At 49.9% G+C, this 25,675-nt stretch overlaps 1 protein-coding gene across 11 annotated transcripts in view; it reads right to left on the bottom strand.

The window, feature by feature from the left end:
- CROCC (ciliary rootlet coiled-coil, rootletin) overlaps positions 1-25,675 on the bottom strand; it is a 72,677-nt gene that overhangs the window by 18,216 nt on the left and 28,786 nt on the right. For all 11 annotated transcript variants that reach the window (XM_075605967.1, XM_075605957.1, XM_075605956.1 and 8 more), the window contains 11 exons: positions 25,398-25,542; positions 21,877-22,023; positions 20,146-20,376; positions 19,609-19,802; positions 18,511-18,638; positions 16,052-16,221; positions 15,405-15,584; positions 9,100-9,234; positions 8,385-8,528; positions 7,791-8,029; positions 6,848-7,007 (listed from right to left, as the gene is read on the bottom strand). In XM_075605967.1, the coding sequence (XP_075462082.1) occupies positions 6,848-7,007; positions 7,791-8,029; positions 8,385-8,528; positions 9,100-9,234; positions 15,405-15,584; positions 16,052-16,221; positions 18,511-18,638; positions 19,609-19,802; positions 20,146-20,376; positions 21,877-22,023; positions 25,398-25,542 (1,873 nt within the window). The remainder of the gene's footprint in view (positions 1-6,847; positions 7,008-7,790; positions 8,030-8,384; positions 8,529-9,099; positions 9,235-15,404; positions 15,585-16,051; positions 16,222-18,510; positions 18,639-19,608; positions 19,803-20,145; positions 20,377-21,876; positions 22,024-25,397; positions 25,543-25,675) is intronic.

Below are 25,675 nucleotides of genomic sequence, written 5' to 3'. Positions count from 1 at the left end.
AAGGTCGTAACCAATAAGCAGACCTGACTCTCAGCTTCAAAGAAAATGTGAAGTTATTTTTTACTCTAGTAAAACTGTCAATCTCGCAGCTGATTTATGATAGGGGTGGGCGTATGTTGTTTCAATAAAGGGAAAACCCATACTTAAGCCTTAGCAAGATTTTATGAAAATCAGATTTCAACAGAGGTGTGTTTGGACCAAACACGTGATATCTCATCTTCCTGCGCCAGTGACCTCTATGGGAGAAACCTATGACATTTGGGTAATGTACTGTATAGGGATTTCTATTTTATGTTTGATCCTGTTATTTTGAGAAACTGTTCTGCATTTACTGTTATTGTATGTTCTTGTAATACCTTTCCTGTAATCTAAGCACTGTATTTTTATATATATATCTACTATATATTTCTGAAAGCACTGTATGTCTGCGTCCCTAGCAGCAATCTCATTGGTCCCTTGGCCCGCCCGCCCCCGCACACCTCTCATTGGCCTGAGGCGGAGTGACGGGCCAAAGGACACACAGACACACAGACACACAGACACACAGACACACACCTCTCTCTCTGTCCTCCCCCCCATCACACTCACCTCCCTCTCCACTCACCTCCCTCCACCTCCCGCTCCACTCACCTCCCTCCCGCTCAACTCCCTCCACCTCCCTCTCCACTCACCTCCCTCCCGCTCAACTCCCTCCCCGGCGCGGGGACAGGCAGTGGGCAGGGCAGCCTGCCGCTGCCTCCACTCAACTCCCGCTCCCTCTACTCACCTCCCGCTCCACTCACCTCCCCGGCGCGGGGACAGGCAGTGGGCAGGGCAGCCTGCCGCTGCCTCCACTCACCTCCCGCTTCCTCTACTCACCTCACGCTCCACTCACCTCCCCGGCGCGGGGACAGGCAGTGGGCAGGGCAGCCTGCCGCTGCCTCCACTCACCTCCCGCTCCCTCCACTCACCTCCCGCTCACCTCCCGCTCCCTCCACTCACCTCCCCTCACCTCCCGCTCACCTCCGTGGCGCGGGGACAGGCATTGGCCAGGGCAGCCTACCGCTGCCACGCGGCACGCGGCACCTAAGATGGCGGCGGACGGAAGGACCCCTCCCTCGCGGACTAACTAACATGGAGGCGGCCAGAAGGAGAGGTGAGAGAGAGAGAGAGAGAGAGAGAGAGAGAGAGAGAGTGTGTGTGTGTGTGTGTGTGTGTGTGTCACAGCGTGACAGTGTGTGTGTGGTACACTGTGTGTGTGTGTCTGTGTGTGTGTGTGTGTTACACTCTGTCTCAGACACTGTAGAGTGGGGACCGGAGCTACACATGGGGGGGGGGGGGGTCAGGAGCGGAGAAAGATACAGGGGGAGCGGAGAAAGATACAGGGGGAGTGGAGAGGAGGGACCCGTCAATTTAAAGCAAACCAACCCCCCTCCTGTCCACTGCCCCCCCCCCTCCTGTCCACTGCCCCCCCCTCCTGTCCACTGCCCCCCCCTCCTGTCCACTGCCCCCCCCCTCCTGTCCACTGCCCCCCCTCCTGTCCACTGCCCCCCCTCCTGTCCACTGCCCCCCCCTCCTGTCCACTGCCCCCCCTCCTGTCCACTGCCCCCCCCCCTCCTGTCCACTGCCCCCCCCCTCCTGTCCACTGCCCCCCCTCCTGTCCACTGCCCTCCCCTCCTGTCCACTGCCCTCCCTCCTGTCCACTGCCCCCCCTCCTGTCCACTGCCCCCCCCTCCTGTCCACTGTCCCCCCCTCCTGTCCACTGTCACCCCCCCCTCCTGTCCACTGTCACCCCCCTCCTGTCCACTCTCCCCCCCTCCTGTCCACTGTCACCCCCCCTCCTGTCCACTGTCACCCCCCCTCCTGTCCACTGTCACCCCCCCTCCCATCCCCTCCTGTCCACTGTCCTTTCACCTGTCCCCCCCCCCTGTACACTCCCCCCCCCCTCCTGTCCACTCTCCCCCCCCCTCCCATCCCCTCCTGTCCACTGTCCTTTCCACTGTCGTCCCCCCCTCCCCCCAGCCACTGTCCCCCCCTCCTGTCCACTGTCCCCCCCCCCTCCCCCCAGCCACTGTCCCCCCCCTCCCCCCGGCCACTGTCCCCCCCCTCCTGTCCACTGTCCCCCCCCTCCTGTCCACTGTCCCCCCCCCTCCTGTCCACTGTCCCCCCCTCCTTTTCCCCCCTCCCTCTCCTTTCCCCCCCTCCCCCTCCCCTCCTTTTCCCCCGTCCCCCTCCCCTCCTTTTCCTCCCCTCTCCCCCCCCCTTTTTCCTAGCGCTAAATGTAACTCACGACCAACGCCGGCTCTCCCCCCCGCTCCCCTTTCTCCCCCCCCCCCCGCTCCCCTTTCATCCCACCCCCCCGCTCCCCTTTCATCCCACCCCCCCCGCTCCCCTTTCTCCCCCCCCCCCGCTCCCCTTTCTCCCCCCCCCCCCCGCTCCCCTTTCTCCCCCCCCGCTCCCCTTTCTCCCCCCCCTCCCCTTTCTCCCCCCCCGCTCCCCTTTCTCCCCCCCCGCTCCCCTTTCTCCCCCCCGCTCCCCTTTCTCCCCCCCCGCTCCCCCTCCCGCTCCCCTTTCTCCCCCCCCGCTCCCCTTTCTCCCCCCCCCCCGCTCCCCTTTCTCCCCCCCCCCCGCTCCCCTTTCTCCCCCCCCCCCGCTCCCCTTTCTCCCCCCCCCCGCTCCCCTTTCTCCCCCCCCCCGCTCCCCTTTCTCCCCCCCCCCGCTCCCCTTTCTTCCCCCCCCGCTCCCCTTTCTTCCCCCCCCCCCCCCGCTCCCCTTTCTCCCCCCCCCCCCGCTCCCCTTTCTCCCCCCCCCCGCTCCCCTTTCTCCCCCCCCCGCTCCCCTTTCTCCCCCCCCGCTCCCCTTTCTCCCCCCCCCCGCTCCCCTTTCTCCCCCCCCCCCGCTCCCCTTTCTCCCCCCCCCCCCGCTCCCCTTTCTCCCCCCCCCCCGCTCCCCTTTCTCCCCCCCCCGCTCCCCTTTCTCCCCCCCCCCGCTCCCCTTTCTCCCCCCCCCCGCTCCCCTTTCTCCCCCCCCCGCTCCCCTTTCTCCCCCCCCCCGCTCCCCTTTCTCCCCCCCCCCGCTCCCCTTTCTCCCCCTCCTCCCTTCCCCCCTCCTCCCTTCTCCCCCCCCCTCCTCACCTCCTCCCCCCTCCTCTCTTCTCCCCTCCCCCTTCTCCCCTCCCCCCTTCTCCCCTCCCCCCCTCCCCCTCCTCTCCCCTCCCCCCCTCCCCCTCCTCTCCCCTCCCCCTTCTCCCCTCCCCCCTTCTCCCCTCCCCCTTCTCCCCTCCCCCCTTCTCCCCTCCTCCCCTCCCCCTCCTCTCCCCTCCTCCCTTCTCCCCTCCTCCCCTCCCCCTCCTCTCCCCTCCCCCTTCTCCCCTCCCCCTCCTCTCCCCTCTTCCCCTCTTCCCCTCCTCTCCCCTCTTCCCCTCCCCCTCCTCTCCCCTCTTCCCCTCCCCCTCCTCTCCCCCTCCCCCTTCTCCCCTCCCCCCTCCCCCTCCTCCCCTCCTCCCCTCCTCCCTTCTCCCCTCCCCACTTCTCCCCTCCCCCCTCCTCCCTTCTCCCCTCCCCCCTCCTCCCTTCTCCCCTCCCCCCTTCTCCCCTCCCCCTCCTTTCCCCTCCTCCCCTCCCCCTCCTCCCTTCTCCCCTTCCCCCTCCTCCCTTCTCCCCTCCCCCCTTCTCCCCTCCCCCCTCCTACCTTCTCCCCTCCTCCTCCCCTCCTCCTCCCCTTTCCCTTCCCCTCCCCCTCCCCCTCCTCCCCTATCCCTCCCCCCTCCTCCCCTTTCTCTCCCCCCTCCTCCCCCCATCTCCCCTTTCCCTCCCCCCTTTCCCTCCCCCTCCTCCCCTCCCACCCCCTTCCCCCCTCCCACACCCTTCCCCTCTCCCACACCCTTCCCCCCTCCCACACCCTACCCCCTTCCCCCCCTCCCACACCCTACCCCCTCCCCCCCCTCCCACACCCTTCCCCCCCTCCCACACCCTTCCCCCCCTTCCCACCAATATTCGCCTTCCTGCCTCCCCGCCTCTGCTTTCGTGCCCACCCGCCTCTGCCTTTCACCCGCCCTTACTCCGCCCGCCTCTGCCTTTCACCCACCGCCTCACAGCCGCTGCATGCACTCAACAGACTCCCGCCACACTCGACACATACCTGCCGCCTCACACACCTGCTGCCTCCCGCCCCTACGCACCGACATCACTGACCCACCGCCTCACACCCTAGCAGGACCCCCACTCACAGAGAGCACTCACAACCCACGCGACACCTGCCGCCTCACACCCTAGCAGGACCCCACTCACAGACAGCACTCACAACCCAAGTGCCACCCGCCGCCTCACACCCTAGCAGGACCCCCACTCACAGACAGCACTCACAACCCACGCGCCACCTGCCGCCTCACACCCTAGCAGGACCCCCACTCACAGACAGCACTCACAACCCACGCGCCACCTACCGCCTCACACCCTAGCAGGACCCCCACTCACAGACAGCACTCACAACCCACGCGCCACCCGCCGCCTCACACCCTAGCAGGACCCCCACTCACAGACAGCACTCACAACCCACGCGCCACCCGCCGCCTCACACCCTAGCAGGACACACGCTTCACATTTTTACATCTGTTATGTCACCAAAATATACATTGTACTGTGGTGTGTTTACAATAAACCATTTTTAAACAACATCGTATTACATTTTATTCCGTCTTTCTTTTCAACATTATTATCCAACCTTTACAACAAATACTCACCTATTGTTCCACGATTTATAAATAATACTACCTATTATGCATTTACATCCCGGGCAACGCCGGGTCTCTCAGCTAGTATATATATATATATATATATAATTTTTATATATATATAATATATATATATATATATATATATATATATATATATATATATATATATATATATATATATATATATATATATATATATATTAAAACATTTACTAAGTAATGCTTTGGGTCTCTGAATGAACTGATTGCACGATCTGGAGAGAGTATTTACATTTTCTGACACTTTTTGCTACAACAGATTTTTGTGTGTTAAGTGCATAGTTTTTTTCTATTATAAACAGGGAACTGGGATCCTGGCAAATATACATTTTACACCTTTTATTTGCATTTCTCAGGTGGTGAAAGCAGCGCATAGATATGATTGCAATTAAGTAAGAGGTTAATATTGGCTCATTGGAGGTACCTTGCACAGGAGAGTAGCCATGTGTATTAACCCTGATTGCATATCTAATTTGCGTGCCCACTTGAGTGCTGTTCCTGACAGGTGGTAAATGGGGATGAATTTAGGGGAGATGTTACTCATCTGAGGGACCCTTGCGGAGGGGAAAAGTGGGGCAGCTTGCGAGCTGTGTATTAATCCATGTCCCGTATGCAGGTCCCATGCTCACAGGTGTTTGAAAAAGCAAATACTGTATACACTGGAAAATATTCACACAACTACACAGTGATACATACAGACATACTAACAAATACACAGTGATACATACAGACATACTAACACATACACTGTGATACATACAGACATACTAACACATACACAGTGATACATAGAGACATACTAACAGATACACAGTGATACATAGAGACATACTAACAGATACACAGTGATACATACAGACATACTAACAGACATACTAACACATACACAGTGATACATACAGACATACTAACACATACACAGTGATACATACAGACATACTAACACATACACAGTGATACATACAGACATACTAACACATACACAGGGATACATACAGACATACTAACACATACACAGGGATACATACAGACATACAAACACATACACAGTGATACAAACAGACATACTAACACATACACAGGGATACATACAGACATACAAACACATACACAGTGATACATACAGACATACTAACAGATACACAGTAATACATACAGACATACTAACACATACACAGTGATACATACTGACATACTAACACATACACAGTGATACATACAGACATACTAACACATACACTGTGATACATACAGACATACTAACACATACACAGTGATACATACAGACATACTAACACATACACAGTGATACATACAGACATACTAACACATACACTGTGATACATACAGACATACTAACACATACACAGTGATACATACAGACATACTAACACATACACTGTGATACATACAGACATACTAACACATACACAGTGATACATACAGACATACTAACACATACACAGTGATACATACAGACATACTAACACATACACTGTGATACATACAGACATACTAACACATACACAGTGATACATACAGACATACTAACACATACACAGTGATACATACAGACATACTAACACATACACTGTGATACATACAGACATACTAACACATACACAGTGATACATACAGACATACTAACACATACACTGTGATACATACAGACATACTAACACATACACTGTGATACATACAGACATACTAACACATACACAGTGATACATACAGACATACTAACACATACACAGTGATACATACAGACATACTAACACATACACACAACGGATCATATTTGCCTCAGTTGATGATTGAGCCACCTGTGCTGAAGCTGGGATATCTGTAAAACCCAACCTGTCAGGGGGGGAGGGGGGTAGGCGCTTGAGGACAGAAGTTGGGAACCCTTGTCATATGGAATAATGCCACTTAATAAATATGGCCCTTTATGTCTCATTGTGCCATACTACATAGACGAATTTGAGAAACACTCACGTCCAGCAATACGCACCTACAACCTGTCCTAATGCCCTTCCCCTACAAACAGCACATGTGCACCCTGTGTTAGACACACACGTGTGTTACCTGACTCACCTGTCTGCGCAGATCCTGCAGCTCTCTGCGCGCTTCCAGCCGTGATCGCTCTACCTCCCGCAGTGCCGTACGTAGGTCAGTAGCCTCCTTCTCGGTGGCTGCTCGCGCCTCCTCTAGCACGCTGAGGCGCTGCTCCTTCTCCTCGTTGGCACGCTTTAAGCTGTCATGGCGGAGGCAGGAAGTTATGACACGAAAGGTTTATTCATTCAGCTGGAATAGTGCCGATCAGGGCACTACAGCATGAGCTTTCAGATCAACTTCACTTGGACATAATAGTATGACAGAAAAAAACAGACAGCGGCAGTATGTTGTAGCATCCATAAACCCTTCATTAGCCCCAAGAGGTCGCCAATATATCAACCCAAGCCGGGAACGTCATTGTGTGTGGCTGTAAATCTGATCCCCAATGTTACGATATCATTGGCATAATCAGACCAGGATGCTGAGGGATATGCAGTATTCAGTGTACCTACCAATGGAAAACCTGTTACTTCCATACAGCGCTTGATTTCAATATAGCACCATTTTTTTTAACAAGGGAACTAAGGTATTTAGGCACCATTAAAAAACATGTATAGCAAATAGATCCATTTGAGAATAGAAGTGGAAGTTTAGAATTTGTCAATGCAAAAATGTTGGCTCAGCACCCAGAGTATCATCACACATCAATTTAACGTGTTCCTATAATATTTAGAAGGGGACTTACTTATAGAAATGTCATTTTATTGTAAACTCACTGTGACAATGGTCCTAACTTGGACCAAAACAATGGCCCTTTATGTATATGGCACAACCTATTGGAAGGCCCCAATATTTGTTATCATACTCCAATAGATGGTGTTCATAGCAAATTGTAAAGCCAGACTCATGGATAATTTCCATGCTAATCCAACTTATCTCAACTTGTAGAGATCCAGTGCAATACCGATGAAATGTGTGGTACCTGATACGCTCACTCTCGGCCCTGCGTACTGATCCCCGCAGATCCTCATTGGATTTCTGCACAGCTTCCTTCTCTTTGGCCTCGTCTCCGAGGGATCGGCGCAGGTCCAGGCTCTCCTTCCTGTGCACCTCCACCACCTCCTGACTCTCCCGCAGCCGCCGGTGAGCCTCGATTAGCTCCCGCCGCACTGCATCCCTGGCATCTTCCACCACGCATAACTGGGTCTTCAGCTCCTCCACCTGGGGGTGAACACAGAGGGTACGGAACACATATGCAGTTTCTGCTGGCTTAATCCAAACCGGATACATTTACCCAATGCATCAAACTCAGAAAAGCAAACAGAGGTAGGGCTACCAAGTACAGGTAGGTGTTTTTGGGGACCAGAAACCTCACCCACCCACCCCTTCATAACATTGTTCCTGTGTGAGGCTGCCATGTAGGAACATATTGCTGGGTTCCACACTTGTGGTGGCTGCATTATTGTTTCTTAAGTATAAGTCTTTTGTAATGAAAAGTAGCTGGATAAATACAAAATGTGGTTATTACTGGCATGTGGTTCTCTGATATTTCAGAATATTGCCCCCAACCACTCACCTCCCGTAGGCCCGACTCCCTCTGTTTCGCCAGCTCCCTGCTCTGTTCATGGAGACCCTTTAACTCTCTCTCATGGGATGTCAAGGATTCTTCAAACTGCACCCGGAAGGTCTTCAACTCGGAGTTCAGGGAAACGATGGTGTTCTGTCAGGGACATGATGTGATCAAAATCAGAGAAAAGAGGAGCATTTATAAAAGAAATACGCTGCTGGAAAACTAACTACACACTGTGGGCTCTATTGCCGTGATTCACTAAGTTAAGAGGTATCAGAGGTTGATCCTGCGTCAACGGTCTTGGACAGCAGTTGACACCAAATCGAGCTCCGTGATACATATGGGTCTGTATGCTTTTCCAGCAGGGAAGAAATTAAACATGATTTGAAATGCTGTACGGGGTTATTACAGTGAAATAGCTAGTCCGGATATAATCTTTATACAGTCTTGTTTTACTGACCATTCATGGTGGTAGGGACATCTCATGGTATGTACTTGTTGGCTGCTTGTCTTTCATATCTATTCTGCATCTCTTGCCCTCTCTTTGCTATAGCATGTATTCTATTTCCTTTCCTCTCCCCTACATTCCTTGCTACAAAACACATACTTGGCTAATCCCAAAGACAAATAAACTGTTTGCCGTAGCAAATCCAGCACTGGCAGAGTCTGTACTTCATAATCTGAAGTCAGGTGGTCAAGCTAAATGTGAGAGCAGACATACCCGGTCCTGCTCCTGCCTGATCTGTGTCTCCCGCTTCTGACGCTCCATCTCCAGGCCGAGACTGGCCAGGCTGTGTTGGGCATTGCTCAGCTTCTCGCTCAGGGTCGCCTTTTCAGACTCCTTTAGTGACAGAGCCTAAAAGGTGGTAGGTAACATGGCATAGATGTATATCACAGAGTTGCACAGACACAAGTCTGTCAGCAACTATGCATGTGTTTATCTTATTAGCATCGGCAATGTTCTCCTCAGTTAAAATGTAAGAAAGTCACTCCTAGATTACACATACACATAACTCTCTGTTTGTTCTCCTTTAATGCTTTTTGCCTTTATACCCTGTACTGATATTGTGTAATCATGTGCTTTAAATGCTAAATAGTAGAGTGTAACCCCTTCTCCTGGGGGTTACTAGCAGGTTGGCATATGCTGGGCCTCGCCCTGTGTTGCTATGGGGATTCTGACATCATGGAAGAGTATTTAAGTGAGGAAAATATTCGAGAAGGTTAGGTTCCAGGAGGACAAGAGCATAGGAGCCTCGGGGAGAGTAGAGAAGTAATGTTTATTAAGTAATAGCACAGAACAGGCTCCCCTGTTTATTATGTTTTAGATAGGGACAGAATCCTTTAAATTCGGATCTCCAAAAGAAGGAATGGAGTCCTGAATATTTAAGGAAAAGGAATACGGCACGCCGCAGAGGGCCTCGGGAAAGAGGGCTCCCGGGTGTTGGCGGATTAGCTCTAAACGTAGATCTGCGCCAATATCCCTCATCTGTCTGTATGGGAGTGGCAGTTCCCAAACAGACCAAAGGTATTGGGTCACGTGAGAAAGACCCGCCAGGACTCCCATAGGGGCCTAGAGTAATCAGATTAATACTGATGATAGTCCCGAAGCAACATGGTGGGGCTGGGTTCCACACATACTTAGAGCAACTAAGTCAAGGTACCTCCATTTGAGTGTTAAGAGCGAACACTGATGGAAGAACCATATTCATGTATGTCTGTTATAAAATACAGTACAACGTTGTCAATATGTGTATGAGCGGTCCTTGTGCTTCGGGACACGAATAGCAGACAGTTGTACTACAAAGATTCCTGGTGCCCATTTTTATACATCCTTGCTACCTCATTGCCCAGCCGCCTGAATAGAGCACCCTGAGTCAAGGTAACCCATGTCAACCTTTGCACAATAATGTAAACTCCCTAGGAGCCGGGCAGGGAGGGTTACAATAGTGACTTTAGTGTTGTAGTTAGTTTAGATGTGTAAAAGGCCATTTTATCGCTTTCAATTGCCTTTTTTATTTAAAATATTGGGGTGTTTTGTGATAGAGGAAAGGAGCCTCTTTAGGAAAGGAAGAAAGGCTATTTACTCATCTACAGCAGCAGAGATTTAGAGATAGGGGGTTTCTGCTCAAATCTATTCCAGATTAATTATGGCACAAGACAAGATTGTCCATTATTCCCTCTCCTATTTGATTTGGCCATGAAACCTCTGGCTTGAAGCATTAGGACAAATAAAGATATTGCAGAGGAGAAACGAGTATCTACGGAATGGAAATTGGTACTTTGTGCTGATGATATCATCCTCACTCTAATTAAACCAATTATATCCCTCTCTAATCTTTACCAAGAGCTCAGACAATAGTGTCTTCTCTAAATGTAAGATTAATAACTCAATATCAGAAGCCCTGGCTATCAACCTACCAAAATAAACTGGTAAACTCCTAGAAGTAAATGTACATTTTAGATAGAGGTGTGAATCCTCGAAGCATCTGGGAATACAGATCAAAGAACATTATAATACCCTATATTCAGCAAACGACCCTTCTCTCAGAGTTCTGGAGAGGGATCAAAGACAAGTATTGTATTCCATTGGTAGGGAAAGTCTTTTGGGTTAAGATGAACCTGCTTCCTAGTCTCTTATACCTTTTTCAAATGCTCCGTGTTTCAGTCCCATCATGAGTACTCACAAAGTTACATAGGAAAAACTGCAAACATTTTTACTGGTGTATTTATTGTGGCATCCGTTCAGTAAGAGATTTTTTTTTTAATAAAGATTTTTTTAAGCCCCCATCCCTAAAACATGAAGGTTATCACCTCCCTATTAGTTATATCCAATTACACCACTTTGTTCTTTCCCTTTCAGAGCAGATATTATGCTGAAAGACCAATTTCCTTTGCAAAAAGTCCCGATCTCTTTATTGTACAAAGATCTCCTACAAAGATAAATATACAGTATATTGGATAGAAAATGGGCCTTATCCATATAGATTGAAGATAAGGATTGGAGTGACATCTGCGAGAGGCCTGCTAAATGTTTGATTTGTACTCAGTTAATAGGAAATGCATATAAATTGCTTTAACAGTGGTACTTAACCCCTCAACGATTACACTAAACGAACCCAAGTTATTCACTGCTATGTTGGAGAGGTTCTGGCCAACCTGGCATACAGTTGTGTGAAAAAGAAAGTACATCCTCTTTGAATTCTATGGTTTTACATATCAGGACATAATAACAATGATCTGTTCCTTAGCAGGTCTTAAAATTAGGCAAATACAACCTCAGATGAACATCAACACATTACATATTACACCGTGTCATGATTTAACAAAAATAAAGCCAAAATGGAGAAGCCATGTGTGAAAAACCAAGTACACCTTATGATTCAATAGTTTGTAGAACCACCTTTAGCAGCAATAACTTGAAGTAATCGTTTTCTGTATGACTTTATCAGTCTCTCACATCGTTGTGGAGGAATTTTGGCCCACTCTTCATTACAACGTTGCTTCAGTTCATTGAGGTTTATGGGCATTTGTTTATGCACAGCCACAGCATTTCAATTGGGTTGAGGTCTGGACTTTGACTGGGCCATTGCAACACCTTGATTCTTTTCTTTTTCAGCCATTCTGTTGTAGATTTGCTGGTGTGCTTGGGATCATTATCCTGTTGCATGACCCAATTTCGGCCAAGCTTTAGCTGTCGGACAGATGGCCTCACATTTGACTCTAGAATACTTTGGTATACAGAGGAGTTCATGGTCGACTCAATGACTGCAAGGTTCCCAGGTCCTGTGGCTGCCAAACAAGCCCAAATCATCACCCCTCCACCACCGTGCTTGACAGTTGGTATGAGGTGTTTGTGCTGATATGCTGTGTTTGGTTTTCGCCAAACGTGGCGCTGTGCATTATGGCCAAACATCTCCACTTTGGTCTCGTCTGTCCAAAGGACATTGCTCCAGAAGTCTTGTGGTTTGTTAAGATGCAACTTTGCAAACCTAAACCGTGCTGCCATGTTCTTTTTAGAGAGAAGAGGCTTTCTTGCTGCTAACCCTTCCAAACAAACCATACTTTTTCAGTCTCTTTTCTAATTATACTGTCATGAACTTTAACATTTAACATGCTAACTGAGGCCTGTAGGGTCTGAGATGTAACTCTTGGTTTTTTTTGCAATTTCTCTGAGCATTGCACGGTCTGACCTTGGGATGAATTTGCTGGGACGTCCACTCCTGGGAAGGTTGGCAACTGTCTTGAATGTTTTCCACTTTTGAATAATCTTTCTCACTGTAGAATAATGGACTTTAAATTGTTTGGAAATGGCCTTATAACCCTTCCCAGATTGATGGGCAGCAACAATTGCTTCGCTAAGATCATTGCTAAGGTCTTTCCTCCTTGGCATTGTGCTAACACACACCTGAATGCTCCAGACCAGCAAATTGCTAAACCTTCGGCTATTATAGAGGTGGTCACACTTGCTGATGATCAATTAATTAAGGGCATTTGATTAGCAGCACCTGTCTGCTACCTAGCATCTTAATTCCTATGGAAGCAGTAAGGGTGTACTTAGTTTTTCACACATGGCTTCTCCATTTTGGCTTTATTTTTGTTTAATAAATCATGACACGGTGTAATATGTCAGGTGTTGTTGTTCATCTGAGGTTGTATTTGCCTAATTTTTAGACCTGCTAAGGAAAAGATGATTGTTATTATGTCCTGATATGTAAAACCATAGAATTCAAAGAGTGTGTAGTGTACTTTCTTTTTCACATATTCCACATATTCTTCCATATATGATTGTCTTGCCCCAAGGTTATTCCCTTATGGACCCATGTTTAAATTCAACTTGGTTAGTCATTTCCAATTTCGTGCCTCTCTCTCTCTCTCATGCGAAAGTTGTGAACTAAAGACTTAATGGTTGTAGGAAACAAATGGGAATAAAAAATGAAGGGAAGGGATTTTCCCCTTCCGGGGACTTGGGGGGAAAACAAAAAAAACAAAAATTAAACCATAAAGTAAATGAGTAACTAGCCACTCATTCCAGATTTGCGACCTGACCCTAAGTGGCCTGGCGGGCATATGGCCCTACTGGGGGCGACCTGACGTCGGGCATGCAGGGCTCCCATCCTGCACACCCCGCCTCTATCTGCTCTCCCTCCACTGATCACACCTTCACCATGGCCCGCTTAGAATATAAAATTGCCTATAAGACATATTAATCCCTGACAACTGTGGGACAGATAAACATATAAAAAAAAATCATGTTAGCGTGCGCTTATAGGGATAGGCTTCCCGAGTAGGAATATAAATATAAAACCTGGTTTCCTATTTTATCTCTGAGTGCTCAATGTCTATTAACATTACATTTTCGAGCAGTGATTGCTCTTGGCTTCTCCATGAGGCGTGGTGTCCCCTGTGTCTCAAAACAAAGACCCCCAGCCTTTCTAACTCTTTGGGCCAAGGCCCCCTCACCGCGGCGTTCGATCCGTGTGTTCACCGGTTTCATCCACCATTCAAAGTTATAGATATAGAATCATAAAGTTTTTCGTAATTCCTTACAGTTGTGTTGTGTCTAATTACTCCTGCCTCCCATTCTGGTGACCCCCCACTATAAGAGTTAAACGCCAAGTTATAGTACTCAGGCCCCCACCTCAGTGACAGGTTCTATAGTCTGAGGTAAAGTAAACAGGAGTTACATACATTTATGAACCATTGAGCGCCTCGGAACCTCTAAAAAAAACTTAGTCCAAATAAAACAGTTGACACCTAATACTGAAGTACTCATATTATCTCCATGTAAGGGAAAAACGGTCCGTGAGATCCAGGAACGGAGCACAGCAGTTGTGAAGAATGGGGGCTACGAACCAGCAGGAACGATTAAAAAAGAACTTTATTGCATGGTAGTGAGGGGTACAGAACTACTCTGACACGTTTCGGGAACAAATCCCTTTGTCAAAGAGTGAGTTCGTGTCTGTACACCCTCCCGTATATGTACGCGATCCCCCGCCCCCAACCGTGACGTCACAAGATAGAATTCTGGCGCGAACGCCTCCACGGTCAAATCCCATTGGTAGAGACTAGTTCTTTTTTAATCGTTCCTGCTGGTTTGTAGCCCCCATTCTTCACAACTGCTGTGCTCCGTTCCTTGACCTCACGGACCGTTTTTCGTTTCCATTTCTGGCGTGATGCACGCATCCAACAGGGGTGAGCTGCTACATATGTGGTTACTTTACCTGTTTACTCCAGGACATCGTTACATGCTTAGCACAGTCTGTCTCAGGGAGATGGTTGATATGACCAATATGGTATATATATAGGTCAGTCATTATCTCACAGAGACCTTTATACTGTCTCATTTCATTGTCATACAAGAGTTATTTATACAGGTTCCACATGAGTCTCACGTAGCTTTAATTATAGCTCCATTCCCCACTACGAGTAATTATCATATTCAATTCTTCACAAAAGTCCACTTGCTGAGGAGCCCTGACCACTGGGACTGATTCCCTTCAACTTCGCTGATTATCTCCATGTAAGTTTACATTACAAGCCTTCCCTAGTCACTATGTCTTTATTATACAGGAGGGCCCCGGGCATGCGCCGGGTTCTGTTCTAAGGGCCCGCCACAAACCGAAAATTGGCAGAAAGCGAAACCGGCGATTTTCGGCGTGTGCGCATGCACGACCTCGGCAACTGCCCGTTCTGCGCATGCGCGACCTCGGACTTCCCTGTTCTGCACATGCGTAGACATGGCGGCCCCCTTCTCGGTACCGCCGTATCAGCAGATCACCGAAAAGCGGGGCACCGAGAAGCGGGGCCGTACTGTATATCCCATCCTCCTTTTTTCCCATCCGCACCCTTTTTATAAAATATGAATAATAGGTTGTTTTTTTTGTTTTTTAAATGTGGTAGCCTAATACTTCAATCACTATTAATAATAATTGAGTTTTTTAAATGTGGTAGCCTAATACTTCAATCACTATTAATAATAAGATATGCAGGTTCTGTCTTGGTTTGTAGCGTATCAGCTCTCGTCACCTGCTGCTTCTCACTCTCAGCCTGCAGGAGGCTGTCATCCCGCTCCTGCTGCAACCCCGCAATGTCCTCGCTCATCTCCTCACGTTCCGTCTCAAACCGCGCCAGTAGCTCGTCCCGATCCTGCGTCAGCCGATGCAGCAGCTCCTCCCTCTCCGACTCCAAGTCCCGGCGCATCGCATCCTGCCAACAGCGCCATCCACAGGTGAGACGTACAATGCAATATACAGAGCGATGAAAGAAGCAACGGGAAGGATTTGCAGACAGAGGAGGGTGGGAAAGGAGAGAAGGTGTTTGGTAGAGAAATAGGACTAGAGAACAGCAGAGAAAAATGAAGGAGAAATGGAGGCAAAGGAGGAGAGGTAGATAGGACAAGACGACTATCTATTAATGATAAGGAATAGTAAGGTGACGACAAACACAAATGTGTGTCAAAATAGTACAGATGAAGAAGAGAAACGGGTGCAAGGGACATAGTACCCAGTGGCATGAACCCCTTATCACACTGAAAAGCGGTGAAGGAGCCACAGATGAGCTGTGATGAGTTTTGGTTCACACACCAGCCAAACTAATATAATTCTCCATCACATTCCACTACTAGGGGGAAGGGTGATGGGGATAGAGGAGAGTGACCCCCACGTGTTACATGCCTTCTCCCTGCTCAGCCGCTCCACGTCCTCTTCATGTGCCTTCTGCTCACTCCTCAGGGTGACCTGGGTGTCCTGTTCTACGTGGCTCAGCTGCTGGCTCAGGGCCTCTTTATCTCGTTCCAACTTACTGAGCTCAGCTTCCATCTGTCTGCGCACAGAGCTCACCTCCGCTGCAAGCACAACGCGCACACACAGTGAAAGGGAGGTACACAATGAAAGGGAGGTACACAGTGAAAGGGAGGTACACAGTGAAAGGGGAGGTACACAATGAAAGGGGAGGTACACAATGAAAGGGAGGTACACAATGAAAGGGAGGTACACAATGAAAGGGAGGTACACAATGAAAGGGGAGGTACACAGTGAAAGGGAGGTACACAATGAAAGGGAGGTACACAGTGAAAGGGAGGTACACAATGAAAGGAAGGTACACAGTGAAAGGGAGGTACACAATGAAAGGGAGGTACACAGTGAAAGGGAGGTACACAATGAAAGGGAGGTACACAGTGAAAGGGGGGTACACAGTGAAAGGGAGGCACACACAATGAAAGGGAGGTACACAGTGAAAGGAAGGTACACAATGAAAGGGAGGTACACAATGAAAGGTGAGGCACACAATGAAAGGGAGGCACACAATGAAAGGGAGGCACACAATGAAAGGGAGGCACACAATGAAAGGGGAGGTACACAAGGAAAGGGGAGGTACACAGTGAAAGGGAGGCACACAGTGAAAGGGAGGCACACAATGAAAGGGGAGGTACACAATGAAAGGGGAGGTACACAATGAAAGGGAGGTACACAATGAAAGGGAGGTACACAATGAAAGGGGAGGTACACAATGAAAGGGGAGGTACACAATGAAAGGGGAGGTACACAATGAAAGGGGAGGTACACAATGAAAGGGCAGGTACACAGTGAAAGGGGAGGCACACAATGAAAGGGGAGGCACACAATGAAAGGGGAGGCACACAATGAAAGGGGAGGTACAGAGTGAAAGGGAGGTACACAATGAAAATCCGTAGTGCGTTGGATCTTCCATTTATATCTATGTTCAGGATTTCGCTAGACAGGTTTTCCCTGAACCAGGAGCACCGGTATTAAACTGCAAGTATTTTGCTTATTTTGATATACTTTGAGGTGTGCAGGACTGTAACCTTTATGTATTACTTCCTGGGAAAACACGTTATAAATAAAATCTATTCCACCAGTGACAAAAGGGAGAAAAATAAAGATGGGTGTGTGTGCCGAGCTCGCGCCTTCTAAGTGAAACTTCTTTGTGCTTTGTCACTGGCATTTTTATTATACTCTCAGAAGTCTTTCATTCAATCAAAAACATAATAATCAAAATACAATTTCACTGACAAAACACAAAGAAGTTTCCCTTACAACGCGCGCGCTCGGCACACACCCCGTCTCTCTTTTATTTTAATACCTTTCACGGTCAAGTGCTCAGAGAATAAAGGGAGAGTCCTTAAAAATCAAAACCACAGAAATAAGATGAATTGTTTTTTTGGAGGGCAGTGCATTGAATGTAGTGCTTCTTATCTTTGCATGAGATGTGTATAGTTTTTGTCTAATTTAGTAGCTTTATTTTCTTTCATATTTTCATATTTATTTCATTGGTTATACATTGTAATTGTTTCTGTTTAATATATAAATGGAGCTGCAGTATTCATTCCCATCTGCTTTACGGCGCTGGCCGCTTCTGTGCATGCGGCTGTGAGATTAGCCGGGGGGGGGGGGGGGGCGAGCGCGCCTTACGTCACTTCCCTTACACATTTTCGTCTCCATGAAGGAGTTTTGTCCCATCAAAATTTACCAGGTGCCACTAAAGAAGCTTCACTTCACAAATCCTTCCCGACACAGGGCAGCTATTAAACCTCTCCCAGGGTAGTAAGAAGTATCTCCTGGCCCGTTAAAGAGCAGCGAGCATAGAAAGACGATGGATACATTACAAAGCAGAGTCGCTAATGAAAACACTGGAGGCAGTGGCCAAAATACTGTTTGCTAAAAAAAAAAAAATCTGAAGCTTCATTATAATTTTTTATGCGGACAATAGAAGCAGCCGTTTGGGAAAAGGCTCAGTCGAGTCTGTTGTAGTTTATTTCAGTGCAGTATATATAATGTATACCTTTTCAATACTCTCTAAAGAGCTGTGCCCCCGTGTTTAAAAGGATTGTGCTCCTCTGTGATGGAGCACAGTGCCACTGCTTTTAAAGTGCTGGGGCCACCGACTGATGGGGCCACATGGGGCCACCGACTGATGGGGCCACCGACTGATGGGGCCACCGACTGATGGGGCCACCGACTGATGGGGCCACCGACTGATGGGGCCACCGACTGATGGGGCCACCGACTGATGGGGCCGCTTACATAATAATAGAGAAGGAAGTGGTGAATGCAAAAGGAGAGGCTGCTAAGTGGGGGGGGAGGGAGGGTCAGGGATAAAGTACAGTCCGCACCTTGCAGTCCTTCCCTGGCCAGACGCAGACTCTGGGTTTCGGTCTCCACCTGCTCCTTACGGGATGTGACCTGCGTGAGCTGCTGCTGAACATCAAACAGGGCCGTCTCCAGAGCCTCCTTGTCTGACCTGCAGGTATAGGAAGTAATATGGATGGACCCCCAGCAAACATCTCACTGCCACTGGCCTGTCTTACTTTGTTTCTCCCTCTGTATTGCTATACGAGCTCCTGTTGCTATACGAGTAGGAGTTACCTGCATGTTTGTACTCCCAGCTGCTTGGTAACGAGGCACAGCCTCCTACCTGATTGATGCCACCCCAGTGTGGGCAGAACAGGGAGGTGCTTGCAATGCTTCACTAACTCAGCCCCGAGTTCTCCTTACACTGAGGGACCCAGCGCACCTTGTGCAATGCCCACCGCTGGGATTCCAGAGAAGGAGGCAGGCAGTGGTATTTACCATGTGTAAGAGACCCTTCTAGGGCTGGTTCTTCTGCAGTGTATATAGGTCCTCTGGGTGAGAATCTACATACTTCTGCACAACCAACGCAGAGGTCCTTAGGCAAAGAGCCTAGTTTGGATATAATTATCAGCAATCACAGTCTACAGAAGAGAGGGACTTTGTTCAAAGAAAGGTTGGACATCTTTTTAGATGGGAAAGGTATACAGGGATATACCAAATAAGCAAACATGGGAAGGATGTTGATCCAGGGATTAATCCGGTTGCCAATTCTTGGAGTCAGGAAGGAATAAATTTTTCCCCTTAATGGGTTTTTTTGTTTGCCTTCCTCTGGATCAATAAGTAAGTATAGATATAGAATAAAGTATCTGTTGTCTAAATTTAGCATAGGTTGAACTTGATGGACGTACGTCTTTTTTTCAACCTCATCTACTATGTAACTATGTAACTATGTAAGACAGAGACAATTAAAAGCCTTATTTTTCTGGATTAAAAAAAAAAAAAAGTAATCATTACAAGTCTTTTAAAGTGCTAATTTCAGTGTGTGTGTGTGTGTGTGTGTGTGTGTGTGTGTGTGTGTGTGTGTGTGTGTGTGTGTGTGTGTGTGTGTATATATTAATAATAGTGAGCAGATTCTGTACCTGAGTGCTGCTATTTCTTCAGCCAGGGCCCTGGTCTCCCGCTCGGAAGCGGTCAGCTGCACCACAAGGGTTCCCTTATCCTTCATTAGCCCCTCTTTCTCCTTGGAGGCTCGGAGCAGACCCTCACTCTGCTGCTCCACCTCCTTCCGGCTCTGCACCAGATCCTCACTCAGCGCGTTCCTCTGTCGTGACAGCTGCAGAGTGTAGAGGAGCATAGGAATTAAACAGCACCTCTCCCCCGCACCCTACTCTCTCTTTGCCTTCCTCTCCTACATCACATGTCCCATTCTACTCTCTCCTACTGCTTTCCTGGTCTCAATTGCAGCACCTCCCACACACCCGTCCCTATCCGTCGCCTCTCATCCACATGTCCAAGGTAACTGGTTCCTTTACTCCACCAAGAATCTCTCCCTCCTCAGCTAAAGCTTCCTCACATAACCACCTTCCTTCCCAGAAACTCTCACCTCCCGTGTCTGCATCTCTCATATGTCCTGCTGCCCAATTTCCGCGTATTCTCCCCCTGCCCTCCCTGCTCACCTGCCCCAGCTGTTCCTGCAGCTGTGCCCTCTCCCTGCGCAGGGACTGCAGGTCCTCCAGCAGCTTCTCACGGCTCTGCTCCATGGCCTGCAGGGAGTTATCCAACCCGAAGCGCTCGGTGTCCAGCTCCATCTTCTCTTGCTCCAGACGCACCAGCTCATCCCGGATGGAGGCCTTCTCCTGCTCCACCTCCTGCTTCTGCCCCTGCAGGGAGGTCCGCTGATCCTCCAGCTACGCACAGAGCAAAGCTTATTGCATGTGCATTACCCTGCCCTATTATACACAGGGTGTACTGCACACAGGCTGCATTTTATTGCACTGTCAGATATCAACACTGCACACATACAGTTCTCTAGTGATTATTACAATACCCTACAAAATACCAACACCCAAATATATCTCCCCCCCCCCCCATCATATGCGTACGATGTAAAGCACACAGACTGCACCTTTATTGTGTACATACACACGCAATGCTCTATCATACACAAACACTGCACACATACAGCCCCTAAACTGCCGATACACAACTACAGCCCTGTCACACATTCTGCATGCATACATTTATTTACTGTTCCTAAATATGCAGAGTGCCCCATCACACATACACACACCTGTGTTATACACAGTCTGCTAATTACTGCTGATAAACACAACTTGTCCCACCACACACAGGGTGCTGCGCATACTGTCCCATCACACACAGGGTGCTGCGTATACATCCCATCACACACAGGGTGCTGCGCATACTGTCCCACCACACACAGGGTGCTGCGCATACTGTCCCACCACACACAGGGTGCTGCGCATACTGTCCCACCACACACAGGGTGCTGCGCATACTGTCCTACCACACACAGGGTGCTGCGCATACTGTCCCACCACACACAGGGTGCTGCGCATACTGTCCCACCACACACAGGGTGCTGCGCATACTATCCCATAACATAACATACAGGGTGCTGCGCATACGGTCCCATCACACACAGGGTGCTGCGCATACGGTCCCATCACACACAGGGTGCTGCGCATACTGTCCCATAACATACAGGGTGCTGCGTATACTGTCCCATCACACACAGGGTGCTGCGCATACGGTCCCATCACACACAGGGTGCTGCGTATACGTCCCATCACACACAGGGTGCTGCGCATACTGTCCCATCACACACAGGGTGCTGCGCATACTGTCCCATCACACACAGGGTGCTGCGTATACAGTTCCATCACACACAGGGTGCTGCGTATACGTCTCATCACACACAGGGTGCTGCACATACTGTCCCATAACATACAGGGTGCTGCGTATACTGTCCCATCACACACAGGGTGCTGCGCATACAGTCCCATCACACACAGGGTGCTGCGCATACAGTCCCATCACACACAGGGTGCTGCGCATACTGTCCCATAACATACAGGGTGCTGCGCATACAGTCCCATCACACACAGGGTGCTGCGTATACGGTCCCATCACACACAGGGTGCTGCGTATATGGTCCCATCACACACAGGGTGCTGCGCATACTGTCACATCACACACAGGGTGCTGCGCATCCTGTCCCATCACACACAGGGTGCTGCGCATACGGTCACATCACACACATTCTGTATATACACAGCCCCTTAATACTTATACACAAACACCCGGCCCAATAACACGCACACAGGCAGATCTCACCGCAATGCGTCGCTGACAAACAGGACTGTCATCCCCACTGCACCCGGTACCTGAGCTATCACTCGGTTGAGCTCAGTCTTGTCCTGTGCTAGGCTCTCATTCAGTGCGCTCATTTTGGATAGTGCATCCCTCAGTGACGCTTCTTCTGTCCTCTGCCTGTTCAGCGCCAGCTCCAGCTCCACACGGCCCGTCTCCGCCTGCCATAGAAGAGAGCATTGTACCCAGAGCACCAACACATACACTATGAGCAAGAAATACTGTGCAGCTTCAGGAAATGCAAAGCCAGAGTCACAGGCAACACCCGCACACTCTCTCTCTTCTATACTATTTTTCAGAACAACAATTTCACATCATATACCGTTTCCCTATAATCTCATCGTCTTTTAATGGAATATATCCTCTAATGTTGTTTAAGGCACAATATTGTTATATATATGCCTCTATTGAATCTGAATTGTTCCTTTCTGGTTTGAATCCCAGAGTCCGTTCCCTGTGACCATTACCCTATTTCCTCGATTCTAAGACGCCATCGATTCTAAGACGCACCCTTGATTTAATAAAAAAATTGTGGAAAAAAAAAACCCAATATATTAAATGTGCAGATTTTTTTTTTTTTTTAAGCAAACAGGTGCATACATTTATCTGCACTAGAGAGAGGCAGACACAGAATGGGGAGAGAGAGAGACAGTATCGGATGAGCAGAGAGAGAATGGATGGGGGGAGGAAGGAGAGAAAGGAGGGAAGGGGGGGAGAGAAAGGAGGGAAGGGGAGGAGAGAAAGGAGGGAAGGGGGGAGAGAAAGGAGGGAAGGGGGGGAGAGAAAGGAGGGAAGGGGGGGAAAGGAGGGAAGGGGGGGGGAAAGGAGGGAAGGAGGTGGGAAAGGGGGGAAGGGGGGGAGAAAGGAGGGAAGGGGGGGAGAAAGGGGGGGAGAAAGGAGGGAATGGAGGGATGGGGGTAGAAGGGGATGGGGGAGAAGGGGATGGGGAGAAGGGGATGGGGAAGAATGGAGACAGTGGAGGGGAGGGAGACAGTGGAGGGGAGGAGGGGAGGGAGACAGTGGAGGGGAGGGAGACAGTGGAGGGGAGGGAGACAGTGGAGGGGAGGGGGGAGGGAGACAGTGGAGGGGAGGGGGGAGGGAGACAGTGGAGGGGAGGGGGGGAGGGAGACAGTGGAGGGGAGGGGGGGAGGGAGACAGTGGAGGGGAGGGGGGAGGGTAACAGTGGATGGGGAGGGTGGGAGGGAGACAGTGGATGGGGAGGGTGGGAGGGAGACAGTGGATGGGGAGGGTGGGAGGGAGACAGTGGATGGGGAGGGTGGGAGGGAGACAGTGGATGGGGAGGGTGGGAGGGAGACAGTGGATGGGGAGGGTGGGAGGGAGACAGTGGATGGGGAGGGTGGGAGGGAGACAGTGGATGGGGAGGGTGGGAGGGAGACAGTGGATGGGGAGGGTGGGAGGGAGACAGTGGATGGGGAGGGTGGGAGGGAGACAGTGGATGGGGAGGGGGGGAGGGAGACAGTGGAGGGGAGGGGGGGAGGGAGACAGTGGAGGGGAGGGGGGGAGGGAGACAGTGGAGGGGAGGGGGGGAGGGAGACAGTGGAGGGGAGGGGGGGAGGGAGACAGTGGAGGGGAGGGGGGGAGGGAGACAGTGGAGGGGAGGGGGGGAGGGAGACAGTGGAGGGGAGGGGGGAGGGAGACAGTGGTGGGGAGGGGGATACACATAGAGACACACACAAGCACAGAGTGACAGGGACACACACACATACACAAACACACACAGAGTCACACAGAGAGAGACACATACACACACACAGAGTGACAGAGAATCACACAGAGAGACACATACACACACACACACACACACACACACACACACACAGAGTGACAGAGAATCACACAGAGAGACACATACACACACAGAGTGACAGAGGATCACACAGAGAGAGAGACACATACACACAGACACAAACACACACAGAGTGACAGAGAATCACACAGAGAGAGACAGAGAATCACACAGAGAGAGAGACACATACACACACAGAGTAACAGAGAATCACACAGAGAGAGACACATACACACACACAGAGTGACAGAGACACACACATACACAGAGACACATACACACACAGAGTGATAGAATCACACAGAGAGAGACACATACACACACAGAGTGACAGAGAATCACACAGAGAGAGACACATACACACACACACAGAGTGACAGAGACACACACATACACAGAGACACATACACACACAGAGAGAGACACATACACACACAGAGAGAGACACATACACACACACAGAGTGACAGAGACACACACATACACAGAGACACATACACACACAGAGTGATAGAATCACACAGAGAGAGACACATATACACACAGAGTGACAGAGAATCACACAGAGAGAGACACATATACACACAGAGTGACAGAGAATCACACAGAGAGAGACACATACACACACAGAGTGACAGAGACAAGGGAGGGGTCGGAGGGCTCGTGGGGCTGGCAGCCGAAGCTGTGAGTAGCAGAGGGGGGGGGGGGGCGGAGGGTACATGGGGCTGGAAGCTGTGAGTAGTGGAGGGTTCATGGGGCAGGAAGCTGTGAGTAGCAGAGGGGGGGCGGAGGGTTCATGGGGCTGGAAGCTGTGAGTAGCAGAGGGCTGGAAGCTGTGAGTAGCAGAGGGCTGGAAGCTGTGAGTAGCAGAGGGCTGGAAGCTGTGAGTAGCAGAGGGCTGGAAGCTGTGAGTAGCAGAGGGCTGGATGCTGTGAGTAGCAGAGGGCTGGAAGCTGTGAGTAGCAGAGGGCTGGAAGCTGTGAGTAGGAGAGGGCTGGAAGCTGTGAGTAGCAGAGGGCTGGAAGCTGTGAGTAGGAGAGGGCTGGAAGCTGTGAGTAGCAGAGGGCTGGAAGCTGTGAGTAGCAGAGGGCTGGAAGCTGTGAGTAGCAGAGGGCTGGATGCTGTGAGTAGCAGAGGGCTTGTGGGGCTGGAAGCTGTGAGTAGCAGAGGGATCGTGGGGCTGGAAGCTGTGAGTAGCAGTCAGGGACGGTCAGCTGGTGGTGCCGCTACAGCCGCACTGCTGTGGGTCGCAGAGGGGGGGCCAGCACTTCAAGCAACCAACTGAGACAAGGGGGAGAGCGGGCGGGGGGCCGTGGTTCAAGCAGACGGCTACCGCGCTTTTTGTTAAAACGCTGAAAGCTGCACGCCCTCCGTCTGCAGCGCCCCAAGCAGGTTTTTTTTTTTTTTTTTTTTTAGTACATCGATTCTAAAACGCACCCCTATTTCAGAGATGTGAAATTGGGAAAAAAAGTGCGTCTTAGAATCGAGGAAATACGGTATCTGCTTGTAACACAGGGCACCAACCTGTTTGGGGCAGCATAGAATTGTCAGTGCTATAAAATAATTCATTATTGTATGGTGTGATTGTTACGCGGTGTGATTGTTACGCGGTGTGATTGTTACGCGGTGTGATTGTTACGCGGTGCGATTGTTATGCAGTGCGATTGTTACGCGGTGCGATTGATTGTTACACGGTGTGACTGTTACATGGTGCGATGCTGTGCTCACCTTGTAAAGAGCCTGGGAGATGTCAGCCTGCTCAGCCTCAGATACCTCCTTCTCCAGGCTGGATCTGTGCACAGATTCCTTCACCACCACCAGTTCCTTCTTCAGGGCCGAGAGCTTCACCTCCAGCTGCTCCTGAGCCTTGTGCCTGAGAGCAGGGACAGTGTCAGTGCACAAACACACACACAGGGTACTGAGTGGCCTGATAAACACACACAGGGTACTGAGCAGTCTGATGAACACACACAGGGTACTGAGCAGCCTGATGAACACACGCAACA

This window comes from Ascaphus truei, chromosome 6 (assembly GCF_040206685.1).
Source record: "Ascaphus truei isolate aAscTru1 chromosome 6, aAscTru1.hap1, whole genome shotgun sequence".
Classification (NCBI taxonomy): domain Eukaryota; kingdom Metazoa; phylum Chordata; class Amphibia; order Anura; family Ascaphidae; genus Ascaphus; species Ascaphus truei.
Note: the sequence above shows the minus strand (reverse complement) of the source record. Positions and strands in the feature narration are given on the sequence as shown.